General features: G+C 38.4%; 1 protein-coding gene across 1 annotated transcript in view; it reads left to right on the plus strand.

Annotated features, from left to right (window-relative positions):
* naaladl2 (N-acetylated alpha-linked acidic dipeptidase like 2) overlaps positions 1 to 26834 on the plus strand; it is a 323222-nt gene that overhangs the window by 40273 nt on the left and 256115 nt on the right. The window contains exon 4 of the mRNA XM_029428942.1: positions 25496 to 25763. Coding sequence (XP_029284802.1) covers positions 25496 to 25763 — 268 coding nt within the window. The remainder of the gene's footprint in view (positions 1 to 25495; positions 25764 to 26834) is intronic.

Raw genomic sequence — 26834 nt, forward strand, 5'->3', positions numbered from 1 at the left:
TTGGGGAATTGTGTGTGTGTAGATGGAAAGGATTGTATTCATCAGGAAGTGTGAATTGTGTTTTTCATGGGGAACTGCAGTATCTATTTTCAACATGACTAACATGTCTGAGTAATACCGACCTGTAGAGGTTTCAAATAGCAGACAACTTTCCCTGAAAAATAGTGGGACAGAGACTGATGAACTGGTTATAGTGGGACAAACACTGAGTGAACTGGTTATAGTGGGACATAGACTGAGTAGACTGGTTATAGTGGGACAGACACTGAGTGGACTGGTTGTAGTGGTACAGTATTTGGCCTTAACAATGAATGAGAACAGTTGAATCTAGAGCAGATTGTTGACGACTATGCAAAGCAAGGCATGCAGAATGCATTTCAAACAGGTGAGTACAACAATAATACTAATGAATGTAACTCTTTCTCCAGATGACAATATAAACAACCACTGTGCTGCCTAGCAACCTAGCATTGTGTGTGTGTGTGTGTGTGTTTGTGTGTGTGTGTGTGTGTGTGTGTGTGTGTGTGTGTGTGTGTGTGTGTGTGTGTGTGTGTGTTCTCAAACTGTGCAGCTCTCTTTTTGCTTAAATATATGCTTGTGGCTGTAGCAGCTGTGGAGTTTATATTTTGTATACATTTCTTTGTTGTCTGCTTTGGTGATGCTTAATTTTGCTCTTCTTTTTATAAGAAGTGGAAGGCATCCTTGCTTGATAAGTTTGTTGCACCTGCCGCTACATAGCCCTTTTTATTTATTGTTGTTCATTTTTCTGGTTAATTATAGAAAGGCCACTATTTATAACTGATAGTTAATGCACTGGCTGCAAAGTGCCGTCTGACAAAAAAGTAAATCCTCCACTCCACACACTTACAGAAGCAAGGTTTACGCTGAGTAACTAACTGACCTAACATTTACGTTTAAATACATTTTTATATAAGTACTTCAACATTTACTTGAGTAGAAATGACTTAAAGTAACAATACCTTTACTTGAGTTACAATTTTCTAGTACTTTTTCCATCCCTGCAATGAAATGTCTTCTGAGCACTATGGAATCTCTGGTCTATTACTATGACTGTGCATAGTTGCGTCAATGTGTGTGTATGTACTATAGTGTGTTGACTGTATGAGTGTGTGATAGAGGGAATTAGACAAACCTTTACACAAGGATCAATGATGGTGCAGAGGGAGGATTACAACTTTCATGAAGCTATTAAAGCCCATGATACTGAACCACACACGCTCACCAAGATGTGGAGCCTGGTCGACGGAGCGATTGCAGAGGATAAGGCATATATGAAATATCAAGGAAAAAGCTGATTTTATTTTCTATAGTCCCTATCCACCTTATCTAAGGCTAACACACTCATGGATGTGATGGTATTAAAGGTTCAGAGGTTCACCCCACAGTGACATCTGTGGACATTAAACTGGAATTTGATAAACAAAAGAAATGGAAATCTGTGAGTGTTGACACTGGTACAAATTTATAAATTTGTGTTTTTATATGAGCATGAGATGCCATAGAAAACATGCTAAAGCCGATCAGCTGTTAGGCCTCTCCTGTGGCCAGCATGCCCTTTATTTATGTTCCCAGTTCAGGTTTCATTCAGTGGTAAATAGGTGGATATACAGTCCAAAACAAAGAGTCAAACTAGCCACTATAATCTTATTTTCTCAGCATGAATAAACTCAAAGGCTGTGTCCCAATTCTATGCTACATACTAACTGTAAGGAGTATGTTCTCTATTCTTTCTAATCATAATATACTGTTTTATCCGTTAGTTTAGGAGAAATTAATAAAACAGACATGATGCAATATGAGCACTGCGAGATGTCACTGCCAATTAAACTTTGTAAAAGTACAAATCAATCAAAATGTCTAAAGTTTTGATACTTCTTTTTGGGTTTTCTAAGGTTTTTCTCGATCTATCCTACCATTTGCAAGTGTTACATCAGCTTAACCTCCTACCTCCTCCAACATATAGTATGTCCTACTGTAGCACAATGAAACAAATTAAAGAAACCATCTTATTCCCATGGTAATATGGGGCAGAATGGTCGAACCATGTACTGTAATCAGTTGAAGGAATCTATATTACAAACCGTACTGAAGGTCTAGAACCATGCTAGTGACCCTGTGAGGTTGTATTGCTTCATAAATACCAAAACATTTTAATTCAAATTGTTTGCAAAGAAACAAAAAGAAAGCCAAGAAATATAATTTATTTTAAATAATGCCTGCAAAGAAAAAGTTATCTACACTTGCGTTAGTATTTCCGAGCACATTGTGACAGGTGTACAGCACTACCATGGTTTCACAAACAGCTTATGTATTTAGAGTGCAGAATTATTTCACTTATTAATTAAATTGTGAAATATTATCATACAACTTGATGGAAATGAATGTCTAATTTGTGTTTGCATGATGTAACGAATGGTTGTCGCCTGAGTAGAGCATGCAGGAGGCAGGTGATAGAAAATGGTGATAATTTACACATTGGCTCAATCGGACCTTACACAGACTTTGTACTCGCGAGCTGGCATGGTAATATTCAGATAGCCGCAGAGCATGTGTTAAAGGGGCTTTAGAAAATCCTAACGCACAGATCGGAAAAACTATTAGGTGGTTTCCTGCAGAGAAGCTGTGAGCACTTAAAATGTCCCTAACCTTCACATTAGCTGGTGGCCTGCTGTAACATTGAATTGAAAGGCAGTGTGTGTAGACTTATTGTGTGTTCTGCTTCTATATGGTTGATGACAATAACCACATGTCTGTTCTGCTTCTCAAGACTGTCATATGCAGTTAACAGCTATGCTAAGCTATATCTAACTCTATCACTTTGACAATATTAGGTTGACCTGTTCTATTTTGGATTTTCTTTCTATATTTTAATTTTACATACTACCTTTACATTGCACATCATTTTACTTTTTGCATTCTCACATTTTATTTTCATATTTGCAGTCTATTTACACAGCACTTTATATGGGTTAAGCGTAAAAATAAGGCTTTAATGGGCACTGTTGACAGATAATAGGAGTAACCCAGCTGACGTCACAGAGTACGACACATAGCTGCTGGTGGGCAAGATACGCTTCCTAACCATGGGGCAATATTGTTTGGTAAGATGGTGTACAAATAGATGGGAGAGAAGTAGAAGAGAATCGTGGCACTGATTTCCTAACAAAAACACAGAATCCATCAGCTGTTTGTAACCTGTAGAATACCGACAACATTATCTTCACTTCCCTTGTTCAACTGTCTTAAGCAGTTTAGATAACAGACACTCAACTGTCCTGCTGTTATTACAGGCATGTGAACTAACCTCAGACACTCGCCTCCTCATGGACTCACGGTGGTGCTCCGTTGCAGTTCAAGGTGGTGCAATGCGTGTGAATATATACAGTAGGGGAAACACTACCTTTGTTTTTGGCATTAAAGATTTGTTTTGGCCTGGTGGGTGTTCCTGTCAGCCTGGCAGGTGTACAGTTGCAGGTTGTAAGTGTTGTTGAAAGTTGTTTGCAGAAATGTTTAACTAGCTAAGGTTCCCAGATAACTGTCCAGTCATTTATGTATTTACATTAGTGAGATCAAGAAACACAATTATATTTCCTTACAATTTGGGTGGATCACCATTTTGTTGATCAGGTCATTTTTATCAATCTATGGAGAAGCCGCACCACCCACTGCTTTGCTAGCGCTACATGTTGTGTAATGAGAATGATGCTTGTGCCCACCAGTTCTATGCACATGCACGTTTATTTACAAACACTAGTTACTCCTGTACTGTACATTTTAAGGGCTAAATTGAAATAAATGAAAGTGCAGCACAAATAATTTTACTCACAATGTGCGCGCAATCATTTAATTTACTAAGGCAACAGCTAATCAGTGGCGGGCCGTCAGGGCCAGCAAGGCCTTCTCTGCTGGCCTAAACATCATCAGAATATAAATTACATTTTGAAATAATTTTTTTCACAAATATGTATTAAATTATTCCCCATAGTCTATTCTCTTCATTTCATAGCTTTCCTCTTGGTTGCGCTGCTTCCAGCCTCAGATCGAGATTTGGAGGTCTGGCCTTTATGTTAGAGCTTTTATCCAATCATATTTCAGCCATAATGTGTTGCCAGGGTCCAAGAAATCTGCCCTTAGGCCTTCAGAATCAACAGTGCGGGCGCCTGTAGCTTAAAGTGAACGGAGACAAAACTGTGGCGTTAACCAATCAGATTTTGAGTTGGCGACATCAGGGCCAGCTAGCAGGTGTACGATAACATCAGCACGTCCACGTCTTTTGATTAGATACGCACTATTGAGAGGCAGAGCTATGCAGAGCTAGCAACTGACCTTGAACAAGCTAGTTTGTGTAGATTTCTACAAACTGTTTTTTCAACCCACAATGGCTGAAGGAGGAGAAGATATCGATTTGGTCGCAGATATCATTACAACGCCATTTTCGAGACAAACCTTTCAAGAAAAGCTAGATATCGTTAGAAGAGAAAGGCCAACTCCGACGTTAGCGAGTCTATCCCTTTGTCCACTGCTTCTGCCGAGCGGTCATTCTCGGCCTTAAAGCGGATTAAAACTTATGGCAGAAATGCTACTGGACAGACTCGGCTTTCAGCATGAGCCTCTATGTCTATAGAAAATGACTTATTGGTGGAACTACGCACAGATAAACTGTACAACAGAGTCATTGAAGTCTTCTTGAGGAAAGAAAGGAGGATGGATTTTGTGTTCAAATAATAAGTTGTTTTGGTGAGTAACAAGCATTTTGTTTTTTGACAAATATATAAAATGTTTGATGCTTCTGCAAGAGATGTAGAGATGTGTGTGGTGCACTGGCTCAGCTGTGCAGTAAAAGTACTCAATGAGACTTGTTGAATTGTTTTGGTTTAACCTTTATCAAAGTGGACATTCAAGGCTAGGACTACACTTTCACCACTGTCGCAAATATATCCTCATGAACAAATGCAAATTATTTGTTTGTTTTCTTTTATTTTCAGTGAATAGTTTTTGTGTCTTTATTAGTCACGTTTCTTAAATGAAACTGCTTTAGGTGCGACAATGCGCTGTTTAGTGAACACACTTGTTAAAGCTCACATACTTTTAGTGGATTTAATAAAACTTTGTAGACTAATCCCTTAAAAGTGCCTTTTATTTTTAAGTTTTGACAGTATCCTTGCGCTCTTAAAGCTGGTAGTTTAACACTCTTAAATGTAAATGCGGATTTATTGATTATAAATGCTTCGGAAATATTAATATAGCCCTGTTGTACTTGACTATGTTAAGGTGATGCAACACCCAGTTATACTGCGTTTCTGTCTAAATGCATAGTTTCTATAGCCATGGCGTCATAATGATGGTATTAAGAGGTGGAATAATTCAGGTAGGACTGTGTAGGACATCACTGAAGACCTAGGTGTGAAATGCACGGCCCGCCACTGCAGCTAATTATGCATTGACCTCAGATCAGCAAGCTCATAAGACTTCAAAATGTTGCCTAATGCTCAAATAGAAATACATGAATTAACAAGCATTCCAAAATGTTTGCAAAGGTAGCTATTAAACTCCTCAAGTGAAATTAACATCTATTAATCCTAAATTAGAATAATAGCTTTGGTTTGTAAAATTAATAATTATGGTGATTCAACAAATTTCTAAAATGAGAAGGGACGTATTGACATTACCAAAGAGATTCTTCATCAAACAAAAAATATGAATCAGAGCTGGAGATGAAAGACTTCAAGAGAAGGCGCTGAGCCCAATGATCCAGAAGTCTCTGACTGCACGTTAAGGTTTTGCATGGGATATGCATATAACTGAAAGAATCCCAAAGTAACTGCATCCAATTAGACATTTGTAAAACACTGTGCTTGCTAGCCAATGGTTAGCCTACATTCAGGATTTAGCTGGGCTTTGTTTAGAGTTGGAGTTTGTGAATGAGCCACTAGATCAGCTGATAAGCTGGTGAATAAATACCTCCGAACCATAGACTGGCTGCTTTTTAAACAATAGTGTCCTGTTTTCATTTTTCTACACTATTAATTCAGAATATGCAGGTGGGTGTGGAGTCTTTGGCATTGTTCAAAGGCTGCACAATGATATTAAAGTAATAGGTGATCTAGAACTAATTATTTTTGATGACTATTTCTGAAAATATAATAAAGTACTGTGATTTTTATATAACTTTCCCAACAATGGGTCTATCATAGCAAATGTGTATGGTTATTTTAAAATGTCCTCAGAATGGAATGCTGGGAAAATTATAGATGAAAAAAGTATATGTATGTACATTCTCCCCCCTTCCCAGTCCTGGAAACCTTCTCCTCCCAGCGGTCCAAAGCACTTGCGGTAGCGGTGTAAACACCAACACTCCCCCAGTCCTTCCAGCTCCCAGGTGATTTTAAAAAGCTGATTTTAAGGTAAAATAATTACATATTGTTGCCATGGGCCCCAGGGGCCCCATGACGACTCTACTAGTGCCCCGTCCAACCTGCACAAACATCAGCCACGCTTAATTTGCATAGAATAATGCATCAACAATCACTCATGACTGCAATTTAATTTTATGACTGTTGCAGGCATCAAATACAAGTCATATAATCATTATAGGCACATAGAAAAGCACACATATACAGAAATGGTGTCTCCAAAAGGTACAGGCTGGCTCAATGTAGGCCAATATCCATCTCCCTCACACATAATGCATGCATATAATGCAGGCTCACACACACACGTACACACGAACAGATGAAATTGAGCCCTTTGCAGATAAGTGCCATAAAGTCTAAATGGCCACAATAAAAGTGAGCACCAATATCAGAAAACAAAACTCATACAACATTGGCAAGTAAAGCCTGCATGCATCCTTTTGTCCACCCACAAGAAGTGCAAGCATAAGACAATTGCACAAATCAACAACCACAGGTATTAAAGTCTGTTCTTACCTTTACACGGCTCGAACACATCACACAAAGTCAAGCATGATAGCTTTTTTTATGCTTGAGATTAGGGCTTGAATATTTTGCGCGTGCAAGTCTATTCCAAGTTAATAACCAGCCCGCAAATTATCGTCTGTGTGTGTTTAGAGAGGCTGAGAAAAGGAATCAGTGAAAAATAAGGAAATATGCAGGAAACTGAAAGGGAAATACAGAGAAAATGGATGTACAAAGAAGCAAGCAGGAAAAGGGAGAAGGAAATGGCAACTTTACAAGAAGAATGGAAGGAGATGCACATGATCGAGAGGCACATGGTAGAGTGAGCGAGGTATTAGAGGTGTGATCTTATTTAACATTCACAGCCATCCCGCTGGGATTTTCTGAAGGGTTAATAATCAATGCCAACACATTGGGCTTGGCCTATTAACACACAGCTAGATATCCACCATGACCGGGTAAATGGAGCGGCAGAAAGTGAGAGAGGGGGAGAGATTGATTTTGTTTATATGGAGCTGCAACTCTATCTATGAAGAAGAAAATGCCTGTGTTGAATTGATGATGTTATTCTTAAATAGTCTTCCTTAAATTGGGCAATCAGGCAACTCAGACAGTGGAAAAAATTGGTGTTGTTCAACCATGGGAGTGGAGCCCTTACACAACATGTGTGACCTTTCCTCCATCCCAGCTGAAGAAAGTACAAAGATGTGTTTGTATTCACTTTCACGTTTCAGGAAGGCGAGAAAAAAAACATGAAATATGCTGTTGATCAAAGGTGGGGAGATTATGTGTGGGTGGACTGCATGAAGGAATTGTATTTAAAATGTGTTATTTGTTTAGTTTGTTTTACTGTGCATGTCCTCTTTGTGCCAACTGAGACCAATTTTATTTATAACCTTTATTTTACCACGATAGGTCTCATTGAGATTAAAAATCTCTTTTTCAAGAGCGTCTTGGCCAAGATAGGCAGCAGCACAGTTACAGACAACAACAAACACACAATCACAACATTAATTTAAACATTTACAGACACAGCGGCTTCAATGTCTTTAAGAGTTGCTTTAAGTCTGTTCAGAGAGACCAGCTCTCTGAGTTTCAGCTCATTCTGCAACTGGTTCCAAGCAGCTTGAGCAGCGTAACTAAACGCCCTTTTCCCAAGTTCTGTACGGACTTTTGGGACAGTTAAAAGAAACAAGTCCTCGGAGCGAAGCCGATATGGTCCACTACATTTCCGACTAATGTAGATCCTTAGGTATTGTGGAAGAGCACCAAGAATAGCTTTATAAATAAGGATGTGCCAGTGTTTCAGTCTACGGGTGGTCAGGGAAGACCATCCAACACGAGCATATATCAATATTATATAGTCCCGGACCAGATAGATTGACAATATGCTTTTGTATTTCATATATTTAATTCTACAGTGACATATGCAGTAGCTGGATATTGGGTTATATCTTTAAGTTGTACAAAGCTTGAAACAAGTTTGCACACTTAGCTTTCTTTTGTTCACAAACACTATTCACACGCAACATGTGTCCTGGAGGCCTAAAACAACTTGTTGAACACATTTCCTTCTTCATAAAACATTTGTAAAGCTGATTGTTTTCTGTCCATGTTGCATTGGCTATAAGTCATCTCCTTCCTTACCTTTTGCTGGGGCATTGCTGTTTCTTGCATGGCTGACATGCTTGTATGCGTCGTCATGTGTGTGCGGGCAGAGCATACAAACAAAACTCAGGCCTGCTCATTAAAATATTGCACTATAGGATTTCTATAAAGCTTTTGTTACAAACACAACATGCAAGAAACAAATACCCAGAAAAGAGAGTCCTGTATGTTTATCTTGGATTTTCTCTTCACAAACTGTGAATATCCGTCTCTTGAGCTACTAAATGTATGAATGTAAGTCATTTTACTCAACCCTTTGGTACTGGGCAGGCAGTGTACAGTGAGAACTTTTTCACTTAAAATAGCTGTATGCTTTGGCTGGAATCCGTGCTTATGAAAGCAGAAATGTGGTCCAAAAAAAAAAAAAAACAATGACCCACATTTGCTAAGTCAAGTGATCATTGTATATGTGTTTATCAAGCATCCCCTTTCACCTTACGCATAGTCTATTGATCCATTATTAATATAAAGATATTGATTATTGCAGCTTCACTTCATTTGAAAAGATTTCTAACATGCTGCTCATTCTGCAGAGTAAACACAGCACTGCGTATAACTCCTTTCTTACAACACATTCCAACTTCTTCTGCAAATGTCACTTGTTAGTGTGCACTGCTTAATTCGTTCAGTGTCACCCATTAATGGGAAAACTGAGTGATGTGTCTGAGGATTTAGGATCTGAAGTCAACAAACAACAAACACAACCTTGGGATATCTAGAGTGGCTTTTTAGTTTTTCTCTTTTTACTTCCATAAAATGTGCAGCAGAAATAACCTCAGGCAAAACTAGTCAAAACACAATTGTACAAACACTGTTCTATTGGGCTTTGTATTTCTCTCTGTAAAACACCACAATGGAGACAAAGATCTAAGCTAAGCATCTACTATAAACCATTTATACATTGTCTTTGCTACTTCCCTACTGGTGTTGCTCTTCAAACAAAACACAAGCAAGCACATACAATTGTAGAAGTACATAGGATTTATTGGTACATTTTTTGAGAAATTAAAATATGTGAAGGGAAGATTGATAAGTAGGGTGAACAGTATCTGTTTTGTAGACTGTTTATAGATAATAATAATGTATGTATAATTTGCTGATGACAGGCATTAGCATAAGGTTGTACACGTTATGATGCTGTCTACCCATTATCACTTCATCCAAAAAGCAGCACGGAGACCTGTGTGATGCTGTGACCCTGAATGTAAACCATGTTACAGGACCTCAGGTCATACACCTCTCAGTGCAATGCAGAGCAGTGACCTACAGGCACCCAGGCCTGATAAATCATCCCCACTGGCCCCCCACACTCTAAACTCATCACATCAAACTCTCTTCAAAATTCATGGATGGAAATCAGAGTGAAAACACACCACAGAGAACATATCTCCCACATCAGTCTTCTTTTACGTCTTCTCTTTTATTCTCATGTCTATGTAAATTGGATAAAATGTGCCATTTTAATTCCTAACATTAGTCAGAGTTAGGTGGGATTTTGACTTTTGAGCTGTTGCTTTTTGTGCTGGCTAGTTTTGACACTTATCTTGGGTTTCGAAATGCAGCAAGCACTAACATTACCAGGTTTTACCCATTGTAGCTTAATTAGTAGTGCACACAAAGACCACAATACAGGGTCTAGTTATGTGACTCGTTCATTCTGTAGGAAACCAATACAACAGATGAACCCTCTACTTTCAGTTCTGGTGAATTCTGCTTTGTTTGATTCCACTGAACACTTTAACGGTGCATTCACAAGTGTTTAAATGTCGGTTCTTCAACAAAGGTTGTGTTATGCTTGAGCCCCTGCTATGCTGAGGAATGAAACTCTTCTAATATTAAGAACACTTCATCATTATTGCCCACTCGTCAGATGGTGCCATGTTCCATGTGGTTTGGTCAGATTGGGGTCTCTGATCACCTGGCTGGAAGGAAACTTTCCCCCAGCCCAGACAGCAGACATGTATATCTGCAGTGAAGCAGAGTTCTTCTCCAGTATGTTCCCGATATCTGAGATACAGTACACGTCTGTCAGCAAACCAGTTGGGCTACATAAATAACAAACATTGCAATTTCCCAATCATCTGCTGTTTGCTGCTCTGATCACTTATATGTTTGTGCTCAGTCTTCATGCAGTTGTGTAACAATTGGTCTTTAGCCATGTCGTGCCACTACCCCATATGAAGGGCAGATGAGGTGGTTTGGCAGCGTAAAAACTTTAAAAAGGGATGTTCAAGAACCAGGTCAATAAACATGAAAAGTGCCATTTATTCCCCAAAAAATTCCTGAAACAAATGGCAAACATTGAATTAATAGAAAATTCAATAAAACTTCATTAAACTGAAGAAAAAGAAGAGCAAGAGCCATGCTGAGTGCACACAATTGCACTCCAACTGGTCCAAGTCTTTAACTTAAAACCAAACAATTGTCATCAAATTTCCTTTAATGACATACAACAGTTATGCATTACATATAGACATTACAATAATGTAAAAACGGGTTGTTAATCATTTAAATATTTAAGAAATTAAATTTGGTTGGACGTGACGTCTGATGAAATATTAACGTTAGCCGTAGCTAAACACAGACGGATAAGGATTTCTCAATTGTGGATTGAAGCAGAATGAGAGGAATTTTGTAATGGCTGCAAGGTCCAAAAAAACAGTGGAGAAGCAAGTGACAACACTGGCTCTTACAGTTCAGTCAGACAAACCTTTCAACGCTGTAGACGAGTCGGCAGTTAAGCTGTCAAGTCACTTCTAACAAGGAAATGAGAAGACGTTACCAGGCATCCATCTGGGATTTATGTCACAGGGCCTGAGGAACAGCAAAGGCAGCATATAGTCAAGGCCGCTCTTTCCTTGTTACATTGTTGGTATTGGTACATGGTCTGAAAGGTTTGGGAACCTCTGCTTTAAATAACGATGTAGGTTAAGCCCTGAGCTCAATAGAGGGCTCTGCTCATCATTGGAACTAGAGAGTATGGTTTCAGGAGGCAAAGGGCCGAGGGTAGTGTATGAAGTTCTATTATTTTCTCACACTTTGTAACACATAACACACACAACACATTTTCTGTTATGGGCCTCATTTCATAAAACCTGGGTGTTTCCCCTCACTGCCTAGCTCTGCTTTACACTCATTCTGACTCTTTTCAGATTGTATCTCTAAGTCACAGGTGTGAATTTACCCCCGATACCATAACACCACTTTGACTTGGAAGTTTGTGTCAATTTAACCACGCTATATCGTATTGCTTTTAATCCTGCCTATTTCACGCTAGAGGGAACAGTCAGTAGCTCTTCAAATGGAATTCAACAACCTGCAGGAAAACTGAGGATAATTTGAAAATGATTATTTTGAGATTAGAATGGGAAAATCAGCTGCAGTTCTATTTTCAAGATTCATCCGTCACTCTGTCCACCCACCCGTACGTATGTTTCTTTTTGCTGGCTTATTCACACGCGTGCTGTTTGTTTCACCTTTATCTTTGTTTTATTTTTTTCTCCTTTCTTTGTATAACCACATATCAAGTGCAACACACATTACATTATTTTATTCAACCATTGAATTTAAATTGTTTTGTGACATTTGAATATAAAAACTGTAATGAAGTGATAGCATGTAGTGAATATTATCTGATCATTAAATGATATCATATATACTGTATATATATATATATACGATATTATCTTTGGCTCATTTTGACACATCAGATTAGTGATGGTTTTAACATCCTCTACTATAATCCTTAGTTTTAGTTAGATATGTTTCACATTATGATGGATCTGGTTTTAGGATTAAGATATCCAACCACACTTATTTTATTATGACATGCAATACGCTTTATCTGACATTTAAACCTTAATCTTAAAAGATAATTTGGGTTCATTAGATTTTTAGACCAATTTTTTTAATTGTGGCAATCACTTCTATAATTTATGATAACACTAGGTTAAACTAAAGTCACTGCTGAGATCCACTCGGCCAGTAAACAAGCCGTCATGCAGTTAGTAACAGACAGTTTGTAAATAAACCAGCCGTTTAGTTAGACTGGAGGCAAAACTGAAAGTTAACACAAAAAAACTACGATGATGATGATGATGATGTTCCGAGTACATTAGGTCTAAGTTGGACCTTTGTAGTTTTTCTGTACAGTGTGATGAATGTTTATCATTTGCTTTCCATTTTCTTTCAAATAAGTTTGACTTATCTGGATGCTTCTTTCAAAGCTCCAGGTTTCTTTTTCACGTTTCTGGGATTTTGTTATTCTTGTCAAGCTGCAGTCAAGCGTACAACCAAATGATACACTAGATTCCATAAATAATGGGAAATACGTGACTGCCATTAAGATTAAACAGATGCACATTTCTTAGAAAGTTATCTTTTCCTTATTTGACTTTACATAATTAACCTTAGTTAACACAAGTCATCTTCCAAGACCACAGGCATGGCCAAGATCAGGCTGCAGGTCATGGCTACTCTGAAGATGCACGTTCCGTATGTCCGAGTCACAGCAAACTTTGTCCAACAATAATGGTCATATTGTTCCTTTGAGGGTTGACATTCACCTTGCACATATATATATATATATACAGTATGTACACATATATATATATATATATAATATATATATATATATATATATATATATATATATATATATAAACAAAGATCAAACAGAGCACCAAAAATGTCAATATCCCAATAAACAAATAAAATAAAATTAGATTGAAATAATTAGGTAATTGATAAGAAATGGTCTGCTTTGGCAAACAAGGGACTCTTCCAGAGATTCTGGTCCCTTATCTTTAAAGCTAGAATCTATCAAGTCCTAGATAAAACTAAACTCTGAATGTACTGCCAGCATGTCAAGCTTTCATCCTGTTGCCATTAATAGTTATTTCTTTCATAGCCTGCCTTTACTGACAAGAGTAAAGGCTTTTAGGACCACAGACGTTCTTCTTTCTCAAACCCAGTATGGCACTTTTTTAAGGAATGGATTCTTTTCATAACCAATGAATCCCTTGAGGAATATGTTTCCATCATTTACAAATTACTGCAACAAATATAGAAAGGCTTCACATAAAATAACAAATTCTCTCTCAGTCTCTCCTGTTCTGCCTTCATCAAACTGCCATGTGTTTGTATGCAAACCAGTATTCCTGCCATGTTTTTGGTGCCCTATATGAAGCACTGACATGTGCACTTGCATATATGTATACATTCAATGTAGAAGTTGCCTTTAAGAGTATTGGTCTTTGATTTACATTTCACAGTGTGAATGGCTCTAAATTCCTTCTTAAGTCAAGACTAATTTCTGCACATCCATTTGATGAAATAAATGAGTCTTCAGGGGCCTCATTGTTGAACTGAATGGAATTCCCTTTAAGCTTTCATGCCACTTAAAGTCATAATGAAAGGCAATCGTTTTCTCGAATAAGCAGCAGAATTCATGGTATTTTTGTCTCTTCATACTTTGCATCAAGTGCCTACTCTCAAACTTTGTGTATCAACAGTACTAGTGTTAATTATGTGCTCTGTTTTTAACTGTTTATTCCTAGTCCTGCATCAAATTTCAATGCTAGTTTTTGTTTTATTTTGTTAACACTATCCTGTTTATGTATTCAGTAAAATTTTGTTGACTAAAAGTCTGAGCATTTAGTCTTGTCGTAGTCGAACTATTTAAGTCGAGTTTTTTTTAAAAGCTGTTGGCATTTTATAATTTTTTAGTCATCGTAATATATTTTTAAATGTCAATCAATATAGTTTAGCAAAAAACAATATTTTTGTAATTCTAGTGGTCTGATGGTATCAATTTAAGGAAATCAAGACATGGAACATGTTCTAATTTGCATATTTATTTTAAATCAACAAGACCCCATTATGAAAGCCAATACGCATCGCACAAACCGCATAAGAAGAACTGAGTGTGTGTGTTTGAGAGAGAGAGAGAGAGAGAGAGAGAGAGAGAGAGCGAAAGAGAGAGAGAGAAGGTGGAAGGTGAACTATTCCAGGCAGTGTTTCTGTAAGTTATTAATAATTTACGCTGCTTTGTGACATTTTGACCCCTGACCCGGTCATAGTGATCCTCGTGTGCTGCCTGTGTCGTCCAGATGTAGCGCATGCAGCACAGAAACAGAACTGCTGAATTGAAGGAAAAAAACTAACAATATTTTGTCTCTTCCTTTTGTTCAACGAAAATAACGAGAGATTTTGATAAAGTTTTTTAACTACACTTCAGCTTCGTCTTATTTCATTAACAATATTGCAGGTCGAAGTAGTTCCAGCTTGTGTTTAGTGATGGCGGTGATGTCGTCATCGGCTTGTCTTAGTCATGGAAAAATAGGTTGTTGACGAATGTATTTTGTACTTGTCCATATTTCAAATCTCTGTATAATACTAAAGAGAACCTTCAAATAGCTGTCACAAACTCTTACCCCAAATCTACAGAGCGTTTCATAATCTTTTATCTTGTCATTCTGGTTTAATGGCATACAACTTATTGGTTTTGGTTCAATCTCACCACTCCCATCAAACTTCTCTCCAGCTGAATCTGTTTTCAGCAAAACGTTTTGATGAACCAAAACTAAAGTATAACCGATGTAAAAGGAGATTTAATATTGGACGTATGCCATACCAACTTAACCACACAGTACACAGAGCACCAAGAGAAATGGCTGTTGTGAGCTTTTATGTGTTTGCCGCTCACATGTTGTGTGAACTATCAATGTCCTTGTGGGAACCATATTTCCACTCCAGCACGGTGTGGGGACATGTCAAAGTTCTTGTAGGAATTATGTTTTCCTATCTCCCATGTTACGTGAACTATCAGGGGTTCTCACAACATTACAAGTATGGTTATGGCTGGTCAGGGTTCTGAAGCATTATAACATTACATGTGATAGTGATTGCAATATCAGTCAAAACAACTTTACAACAAATTAATTTGTATATCTTTTATAAAGCTAAAACAGCCTGGGGTCAAATTGACTCCAGTAGTATTTGGTGTGGTTTTGAGCATTGTGCATTGTTAAGGTCATACTAACCATTAATAGACCAGGTAAAACTGATATTTTGACTTGCAAATCCTTTAACTTCTAACCCTCTAAAGACAAACAAACAGATATGTGTATTGTCTCTTGTTTGATTAGCCGTAGGCCAGAAGTACAACAAAACAAAACAAAAGCAGAGCTCACTAAATGTTTATTTATAGGATATAAAACACCACAGCAATGACGCATTTTAAGAATTTTTAGGATGCATTCAATGCCATCCATGAATTTGTTTTGAACAGTTTTGTGGTCATAATTTGATTCCTTGTAAAAGCTCTCTGCTAAACAGTCATCAGTGTGATTTCTAAAAGATTAACATTAGTTAGTTGTCAAAGATCTCATTAGACCACACATCTACGTTCCTACGTTTCTCCATCTCTTCTCCTACCTCCAGATATACAGCATCTACTGTATGTCCACGTGATATTCGGTGGTTTGGAGTGGTGGTGGTTATTACTCTTTTTCATTGCATAAATCATACATTTCCTGTATTTCTTCATGTTCTACATATGAACCTGCTTGTGAGCTTATTTCCCAAGTGTGGGTTTCTTTGATTGGATCTCTATATATGATACAAAGTCAGACTTCCATCACTATGAACATCTTTGCCTATCGAACATATTAGACATTTTGCCGTTGATTTATGAAGGATTATCTCATGCTGTGTGGGTAGGTGACAGGTTGTGATGACTATTTCTTTATTCAAGTGGGGTACTCCTTATGACCCTCATTATGTCCAAAATGATTCAACCTAATCATGTCATTTTGGATAAATAAGTAGGTTCTCAGTACTAACATTACAGTGAAGCAATTCATCTGGACACACTGGCACTCAATGGCTTTCATATTAAAACACAGATGTATATATATGTTCAAATATTTCTCTATATCTGTGAGACACAGATGATATGACATGAACAATAATACATACTCAGTGGACATGTTGTGTTTACAATGCAATGCCATACAATAAGTACTACCTTTTAAACCTTGTTATGTTCATTTTTGTTTTAATGCATCAAGGGGCTGTTGATTAAAATTGAGGCTCTACTTTGTGGTGCTATATTAAAGTAGCTTATATTTTAAGGTTAAACCTAGAAATGCTGGACCATAAAACACAATTCAATATCAGAGCATATGAGGCCCGATTATCTCCTAAATTACCATGTGACCGGTTTCTGACAAGCAATGTCACATTTAAAATAAAGAAAATGTAACCGTAGTCAGGTGCAGTGCTCACATTTTGCATCACTTCGAGCAAACTTCAATGAGAACAATGAGGGAAAATCAGCATCACCAATCTGTTTTAAACAAATACTTTCTGGTCCAACCAAAAACACCGTAAGACACAGTTAAACTGCTGCAGCAGGGTTATGGGGGAATCTCTGCAAGTTGCCTGTTCGATTGTTGAAAATATCACTGAAGAATTGTTTCATTTGTATTTATATTCAATCCAATATGATCCAGTATTACCTGGACGTAATCCATTTAAAGCATAAAGCTGGAATGCATTGCAGCTGAATAGTCGTTTCACTCTTTTGGAGGATTTTAATCATAGATAATGTTTGACACAGATCAGTTAGGGTAGCTTCATTTTCACAGAAACGTCCCCCCTAACTAATGTCTTCAGGTTGTATTCCTGTCAAAAAGTGTACAAGCCACCATGTGTTCTGTGAAAGTGTCCTTGAATGTGACACTAAACCCCCTAAGGTTGTGTTAGCATTTACAGCCATATGTTGTTTTGCTGTACACAAGACAGGTACAATCTACTGTATATGTGTAAGGACACTGATTTGGCCCCAAAGGAAGGCTTAGGAAACAAGACAGATAATATTAAATGACTGGTAAGCTTATGGGTACCGTTCATACCATTGTCACACAAAAAGGCCTTCATCATTTATCCTTGATGACGCTAACATGTTTGCTGTATTTTACTGTGTGAGCACATTTAATTTGATAGCTAATGTTAGTTTTTCTACCTGCACCTCACTCACCTATCTCTGCATTGCAAATTAATTGCCCTGGGAATGGGAAGGCAAACAGGTTATACAAGAAAAGGCAGGGAAGCTAAGGCAGGTGACAAATGAACTTGAGAAATTGCCCTCCTTTTCTTTCTTCAATGTTCACACACAGAGGAGGCAGGCAGAAGCTCACAGAGCTAATGAGCAACAGGTGTGCAGAGCAGGAGAGTGCACTGAGGAAGTGATGAATGGATATCTCTCAACCTCAAACACTACAAATGTGCTAGTTGCATGTTAATTCAGGGACAGGATCCTCTGAAGTCTCAGTTTGTAGACGGCAAGATCTTGTCCCTCAAACACTCTTCAGACGTGGCTGAGAAGTGCACACTTCATTGCCTGGAATTGAAGGACACAATCAGTGCAGCTAATAATCAACAGCCATTCATTTTTGGGGGAGATTTTTGGAGATCTTTGTCAGCCTGTTTAGTTGGGAAATATAGCAGGAGCATGTTATACTCATCTGAAATGTAGTTGTAGTGGTCATATTTTGGGGTGTATGCTAATATTTACAGCAGTTATAAAATCGAGCTTTTGGACTATTTCAGTTATCTGTTGCACATGTAAACATTACATTCTTGTTTCAGAAACCTGGATAGACCATTTCTCAGTTTTGAGAAAGCTGCTTCCTAGATTAGTCCGATAGAAACCAGGATACCACGCATGTAAAGACCTTATCCTGCTCTCTGAACAATCATTGCTGGTACAGATCAAAAGGTCCATCATGTGTTTGTGTTTATGTCACTGTGAACTTTGAATGTTATACATCCTCCAACATTGTGACTAGATCTTCATATGTAGACTTGTCAACATGGCCTGTCACACGGCAAGTGAAATAATGCTGCCGTATGCACTTTTCTTTGTTTATTTACCCAAAGAAGGGCAAAGGAAACCCTTGTTCATGGACGCAACCTCCAGCTGTGGTCTGGCCAATGTGTGGCAATGTGTTTTGCATGATGTACCTTTGGCAATATCAATATTGCAGGTGTTCAGTGTTTTGACTACTTCTGCTGACAAGGAGGGTTATAAACTTCCCGCTAAAGCAAGCAATAAGAATGGCTTTCTTGTTGATGCTGAATCTTAAGACCGTGTGCTAGCTATTTCCTAGACCTTTTAATGTCATATATTTTGAAATAACATTGTGCATTACATTCATACCTGTGTGCTGTCACAATTCAAAATACCTGCCTTTAACCAGATCTCTTGTCAAATCAAACTGTTTAATGGTTTAGAGATAATTTAACTTGATGACATGTGTTCCTGACTGAAATGCAGCTGTTTTGGGACTTTTCTGAGTTTAGTGAATTTAATTACCCCATGGCAATAGAATTACTAAAAGGCAGAGGGTGGGGTTAAATTCATTACTTAGATGAGGTCTCCACACAATTTTAGAATTGTACAAACCAGGATCACGATGGCTGTACGTAGCTAACACTGCACTGTTTTTCTTTCTTTTCAAAATGTCCTCCTGACTGCCCTTATTAATGCGATTCACAGAGCAAAATGTACTATTTTGTTCAGGGGTGCCAAAGGTTAATTGTAGTGTGTGTGTGTGTGTGTGTGTGTGTGTGTGTGTGTGTGTGTGTGTGTGTGTGTGTGTGTGTGTGTCTGTGTCTGTGTCTGTGTCTGTGCTGTGTGTCTGTGTGCATTGCTATTCAGCAGTGTAGCTGGGCAGAGCAACACTGAACCTGTTTGACATTCAGTGAGAAGCAGCTCTTTAACTGCAGCTTTATTCAAAGTCAGTCTGTCTCTGAATGATGTCTTCATTTATCACTGCTATGTTAGACTTGTGACTGCCACACTATCCTTGAAAACACACACACAAAGCCTATTTTTTAATGTAATGGTATGTAGCATGGGACATATTAAAGGCTAGTAGAGTTGTCAGATACCACATGGGTGGGCATAGATAAAGACATTTGTGTTCTGTTTGGCACAGGGTATTTGCACAGAGTCTCCTATTATCACACTTGTTGAGTACCTAGTGTTTAGTTACACTTTATCGAGCGCATGGCACTATAACCTTTCACTCCCCGATAACGTTGCACACATGCACACACACACAGCTGGCAGACAAAGGCTGCAGCATATGTACAGAAACACCTGCAACAAAACACGAGCAGTAAGAAGAATCAACCATCCAGACAACCTTCCGTCTTACAGAGTAATACTTCCTCAGGCAAAACTAACTTTATCTTCCCTCTTATAAAGTATATTCTAATAATAATGATCCACTGCCATTTGGAGTTAACTGTTTTCTGAGCAAGCTCAAACTCTCATTATTAATATGTCAGATATATTTTTAACCGCACACATTTGTGTGGGTGATTCATAGTGATGCATTCTAACTGAGTAAGCCAGTAAAGTGGTAATTGAAAGATACTGCCGTATTATTGTCTCTCTTAAGCCTCATTGGCAGCTATTCCTTATAACTACCTAGATATCTTTCTTCTCATTCCAAATGAACCAGACATAAATTGTTCATTCATAACTGAAAATAGGGTTAATCAATACTATGGTATATTCGCCACACTAGAAATACTTACGTTTATATACAAATGCTACACATGACTTTAATTGTGGTTTGGCGTAGATCTTGTGCACCACTGCATGCCTGAGTCGACGCCTGTCAAGGCAGCAGTGATTGAACTCTCAGATGATGTACTTTCCTAATGCCTCCCATCTGTTTTGAACTATATGGCACTGCATAGAGCACTCAGTGATGTGTTGAATCTTCTTTATTGGCAGCCTCCATCATCACTAAGATTTCACCTTAACACCAGTCCTGGCACCTGAATAAAGATTTCCTATCATGGAGCCTGAGCAAAGGCGCCACGCTCTTAAAATGTGACAAATGCAAATGGGACGTGAGAAATCAAATGTGACTAACGTGTATTGAGACAGAGAAAATCAATTGTCTCCTGAACAAATGGATGAGCTATTAAAATGATTGTGTGCTGCAGGATCCTCAGCAGCTGCCAGCAGAGGCAACAGCGACTCATATTCCAAGTCTGCTTGGCCCAAGAATGCACACGGAGCTTCCACTAAGGCAATTATATCCACACTCTGCATGAGCAGAACATGTGATTTATCTGCCTGCTCTCGTGCTAATAGCCCTTACACATTATCATTATAACAAGCATAAAACATGTACTAAAACATGGCGACACAGAGAGAAGAAGTGGATTTCTTAAATTGGGCTTGCAGACCAGAAAGGCACACTTTGCCAAAGTTAATTTGTGTCTTTGTTTTTCAAAGGAGATGGTGCAATGATGCTAAAGACTGCTTTGAAGCAATATTACCTTTTTCCAACTGCAATAATAGAAAAGCTTTTGACTTTTTAAAGAAATTTAAGCTTGGAACTCAGGGACCAGACTTTGAACTGTTGCTTTAAATCAAGATGAATAGACGTTTCTTTCCTCTACCCGTTTGTCAGTGATATTGAGAATACAGAATTAATTTAAGCTTAGATGCCAGAGACAAGATATGAAACATTTAAAAAAGGCTGTTATGAAACAATTACAGCGGGCTGAAGTTTGGATAAACAGTTCTTTATCGTTCTCTGTGGGGTAGAGAGGCTTCAGAGGAGAGGATTCAATCCACTCATCAGATAAAGACAAGCTCAGGGCTTCAAATACAGCCTGTCAACACTTCAAAAATAATCAGAGCATCTCTGCAGGCATTGAAAAGATTAAACAACATGGAAATAACACACATTTCCTTCTTTTTTGAAGTTTCTGAAATGCTGTTTTGAAAAATTTTCCCCCAAATAAATACAGATGACGTACATGATATCCATGCTAAATCCTATTAGCCAGAAGAGAATGTCGTGAGGGCCTTTTGCCTTAAAACAGAAGCCACGTCTACATGATATTAATGTGATAGTAACCTTCTGAAATGACAGGTTTAGTGGAGTCTGAAACGTGGATCCATTAAAGTTTTAATAAACTACATCACAACGTGGCAATGTGGCCCACTGTGCTGAGTGACCAGTGTCCTTCAGACGAAGTGAGACATCATATAATCTCCCTGTTCCACTCCAGTGGGAAATGTTTTCTGCAAACTGCTAAATGGCACACTGAGCTTACACTTGCTCCGTTTTCAGGGAACATAAATCATGTTGCTATGATAAGCAATAGCGTACCAGTAATTAAAATGTAGGCAACATGATTGTTCGCAATTGCAATTCTAACTGAACAAGGCAGGTCAGTCAAGCTTTAGAGCGCTAGCTTAGTCAGAGTGAAACGTGTCTTTAGCTTTCTTCACCCTTGCAAATACAAAAACACAATAGCAAGAGTATAAGGAATGGTCTAAACAGCTTCTTTGTCTTCTCCAACGTAAACTGCATTTAGCATCACCGGCTAACTAGTTACAGTAGTAACCTAGCATTTCTTCAAGGCCAAGATGTAGCATGTCATTAACTTACAGCTACATTATTCTACCGGATTGTAGGATATGGTATAAAGCTCTGTTCAGGGTGGACATCTCTACTGTGTGGGAGCTGAGGGAACACAAGTGCCAGATGCTACTAATCGCAACATTTTAGGGTAATGTTAGTGGCCCCAACCTTATCTCTATAGGACTTTGGGTTTAATCTGGCCCAATATGGCTGTGACAAACCTTTTCTCATGTAAAAGTAAAACATGTTTGTTAGAAAGCGGTCTAATGTACAGTTGTAGTCAGCTGCCCTGCAACTTAAAGGTGTTCCTTTATTTTCATGTCTAATACATGATTTATCAACTGCCTACTTTTATCTGAAACCTGTAAGCTTAAGACTCACTCTTTTTTTAAACTACTGGGTTAGAATGATAACATGCATGTAGCCATAAAATACAAATTCAAGACTATTTATTCCACTTTCTCATATTCATAGGAGTCACCTAGAAACATAAAAGCGTCAGCCAGAGTTTTCATCTAACTCTTTATAACAGCTTATAAAGTAGAATACTATTGTCAGTTGTCACATAGACATGATTCACACACAGGTGTTTACACTTTTAGTTACTTATGTGACTTCTTCTCAGTACTGTGGCTTTGTACTGACTGATCAACATCTTCTTTACTCTTTTGAAGTTGTCTTGCACCAATTAGGACTTCCAGCTCTAACATTGACTTTCTCACATCAGACAGTTTGACTTGTCATAGTGTGAGAAGCACAGGTGATGTATCCCAGTAAGTTATGATAGTATGCCAGTGAGCCACCATGCACAATACCAGCACAGGACCATGAAGCTGAAGCATTTAAATGGAATCCAGCATGACTGCGTTTCTTGCCTCCTGGTGAATGTAAGTCACATATTCACTATTATTTAAACTCTTCTTTGGTCTTTACCAACCTTTGCATCTATTGGCTAATTAGTTGAACTCATGCTTCACTATAGTCATTGCTCCATCTGTCTGCTGTTGGGTGATGGGCAGGTGCTGTTAGAGCTGAGGGAAACTTCAGAGGGATGTGGATTATCTGTGGATCTCTCTGTCAGCGACTCCTTTTATAACACAGTCAGCTGATTTATTGTCTGTATGAAGATATTGATTGGTAGAACTTTGAAGGAGTAAAGATTTTTCTACCTCTGATACTTTCTGATGTTACTTCCTACTTTAAAAGACCTGCATGAATATCACCACTATTGTAGAGTGTATTCATGTACTTTGAGGAAAGGGGGAGGGGAGGATGTTTTCACATACTGCATGGCATCAGGGTAACATGTTTGTCAAAAAAGATGGATGTACATAAACACACAGTTGTGTAGATCACCACATGCGTGCAAACACAGACACACTCAAAGTCACTTGAGACATGAGGCGTCGGCAGAATTGGGCATGTCTCCCAAACCACAGGGAGTCCTTCCAACAGCTTGGCTTGTAGATGAAGGTCTCTGCGAGTACGCACATACGGAAACGCACACACTCGCGAAAACACAGCAGCACACACGCCGCCTCCTGCTGCTGCTCCTGGCGAGCTATGAGACGTGGCCCAATGACTAGAGAATAGCAGAATTGTGTGTTTGGGCCATCTGCTGCTGAGACTGATATAGATGTCACACACAAACACACACACACACACACACACACACACACACACACACTAGACACATATACTACTGGCCTGAACACATTTTGTACCCTTGCAGATACACAGATAAATAGATTTAGGTGATTATTACCCATTTATAGCCCATCTATATATAGACAGTGGTCGGGACAGTTAAAAGGAAAAGTTCAATATTTTGTGAAATATGCTGCTGTGTTTACATGAATGATGCTTGGTGCTCAAACGTCTAATTTGATGGACAATGTTTCCCTGATGTTGAATATTTTACTGTTAAAGACGTCTAACACAGCCTGACTTTGCATAAGCTCCAAACCCAACACAGACATAAGATTAATATAAATCCTCTCATCTCAATATTGTCAAAGTAGTGCTTTTAAAATAAAATCACCGAACCACAGAGAAATAAAGACAAGACTAAACATACAAGGAAATGGAACATTAAATAAAGAAAATAATAGGAACTTAAATTAACTCACACATCCGAGTGATAAAACGTATTCTCTGCTATTTCTTGCTTTAATGTCTTTTAGTTGGAAATAGTGACATCTTGAATAGTAGGCCCACAATTGTGTGCAGTTTTTAGTTTTTTCAAAAACAAAATTGCATTCTTTGATTTTATTTAGCTTCATATCTGAGATCATACTTTTTTATTGAGATATCTTATCTTCTCAGGCTCAGCTGCTGGATGGCGTATGTGTTCTTCGCCAAAGGTCTGAAATACCAGTCAATCCGTGGAAACATCTTTATTGCTGAACTTTTGAGTCCAGTCCTCTCAGATTCAGAACAATAAAGAGAGTAAACAACAGGCACCAAACAAACCCGCAGAGGAGACTCAAATAAGGCCTGGATCAAACTTTATTGACATGTCTTTCATGCAATTAGGAAAACGGAATTGACAGCGACTCCTGTGAGGAGCTGAGTGTGTGTGTGAGAAAGGAGCTGAGTGTGTGTGAGAAAGAAATAGAGGTTCATGTTGAGCACTCACCAAACTCGAGCAAAACAAAAAACTAAATACTTTCCAAATAGATTTCGCTTCATATCTGAAGTAATCTTTTATAAACTTGTTTCATTCTAAAGAACATCTTTTTTCTTCATGTGGTCTGTCATTAAAAGCCTTGAGATGTGAATAAATTGTGTTGTGGTTATGAATTTCATCGTATCTGTAAAATATAAGAGGACAATCCCCTAAAAATCGCTTTTGTTTTCTACATATAAAATAGATTATGTGGCAATATTTTCAATTTCTTTTAGGCAATCTTTGAAGTGGAAAAATACAATATCACATGCATAATTGTTCGATCATCATATTATCTTATCAATGTTCCAATGTTTGTATGGAAAGTATAGCATTTAAAGTACCTTAGGTGAGTATGTTGTGTAGTAGCAGGGAACTACTGTATGTGGCACAGCCGAATAAGGAATTGCGGGGGCAGTTGATTCAGGTACATAACAGGTTATTGCCAGATTTCAGACTTCAGTATTAAAGGACATATGACAAATACATGGTGGCGGTAATGTGGACAAGGACAAGGCCCAATAGCCACCAACTTATTATAAAACAGGCTCCCAAGGAAAGCCTCAGTTTCTGCAGTTATTTGTAATTTTGTTGAAGGTTTCAGGAAATACCAGGCTCTCTGTTCAACATCAGTAGAAAGTTGATACAAATCTGTAGGATTTCACTGAAAAACTTGTATTTTGAGTCTGGAGTAAATAAGTCATAGTGTTGTATTGCATGATATAATGAACATGTTCTTTGTCTGCTGCTTCCAGGTCATTCTCCAGCCTATCAGATGACAGCGAGGAAGCCGTAGCCAGGTACCTCTACAGGCAGTGGGTGGAACTTGGTTTGACTGATGTCCATCTGTCCAATCACACGGTTCTGCTCAGCCTGCCTGGTTCCACCCCCAACACCATCACTGACAGGTCTAGTCGCCAGTGTTTCCTGCCAAACGGGATCCCCTGTGACCAGCGTGGACCTAATGATCTGCCGAAGCAGCAGTTCTCCTACGCAGCCTACTCTGCTGTTGGAAGTCTGCAGGTACTGTACCATCACCCTGTATTGACATTTTCTAAACCAAGGGTCAAACTCTTGACTGTTGCACTTTTCTCATGCTCTCCCTCGCCCTCATCACATTATACTGTCAGATTGTCTAAATATCCAACCCCCTTTACCACCAAAGGGTCATCAGTGAAGGTCATAGCCTGAGGTCTTTAAATGTTACAGCTCGACAGACAACAGTTCAGGGACCAAAGTTGTCCCAGTGCTGTAATTTTCAGCAAGTCAGGCAAGAGCGAGATGTTATTTTTTACTGTTTCATTATCTGTTAGCAGGATTACGGAATAACTGCTTGCCTGATTTTCATGAACTTTTTATGAAACTTGAACCTGAGGCAGGTACACATTTATGTTTTGCTTCTGTTAACATTGCAGGATAGGGCATTTGTCCTGCATTCATTGACCCCTCCAGTCGGAAAAACAGCTGTGAAACCGTTATCAACATGATGTTTAAAAGCGCTCAGCAATAATCTACACACATCTTTTTCCACATTTTGCTTAAAGCTTATGAACACAGCGAAGTCTCAAGAAAAACTTCCTAATTCGGGAAATGGGACCATCACAGGTGCAGGTGGATGCACCATCGGCCTTTGACATTATTTGCAATTTGGTCATTATCTAAAGCATACTGTATGTGAACACAAATACTGTGTAACCATGAATTAATTTCATACTTGATCTGATCCACAAAAATCTGCTGTAAAGCATATACTCTGCACTCTCCCTCCACAGCGTTTTACCTGTAGTCAGAATCCAGCATAGTTGAAACTGAATAATAACACTTTTTTTCTCAAATAAAAGCAACCTATTTAAAATGACTCACCTAAAACTCTGAACAGATGTTAAGATTGTTGCTTAAAGCATTCCAGTAGCTCACCTGGTAGAGCGATATGCAAAGGCTGAGTCCTTACTGCAGCGGCCAGGGATTTCAATCTGACTTGTGGCACTTTGCTGCATGTCACCCGCTCTACCCCCTTTCCTCTCATACTGTGCTATTATTAAAGGGACACAAAGATCTTAATAAAGATTTTTTTTAGAAATTTGAATTTCAAAT

Source organism: Cottoperca gobio, chromosome 4 (genome assembly GCF_900634415.1).
Source record: "Cottoperca gobio chromosome 4, fCotGob3.1, whole genome shotgun sequence".
Lineage (NCBI taxonomy): Eukaryota > Metazoa > Chordata > Actinopteri > Perciformes > Bovichtidae > Cottoperca > Cottoperca gobio.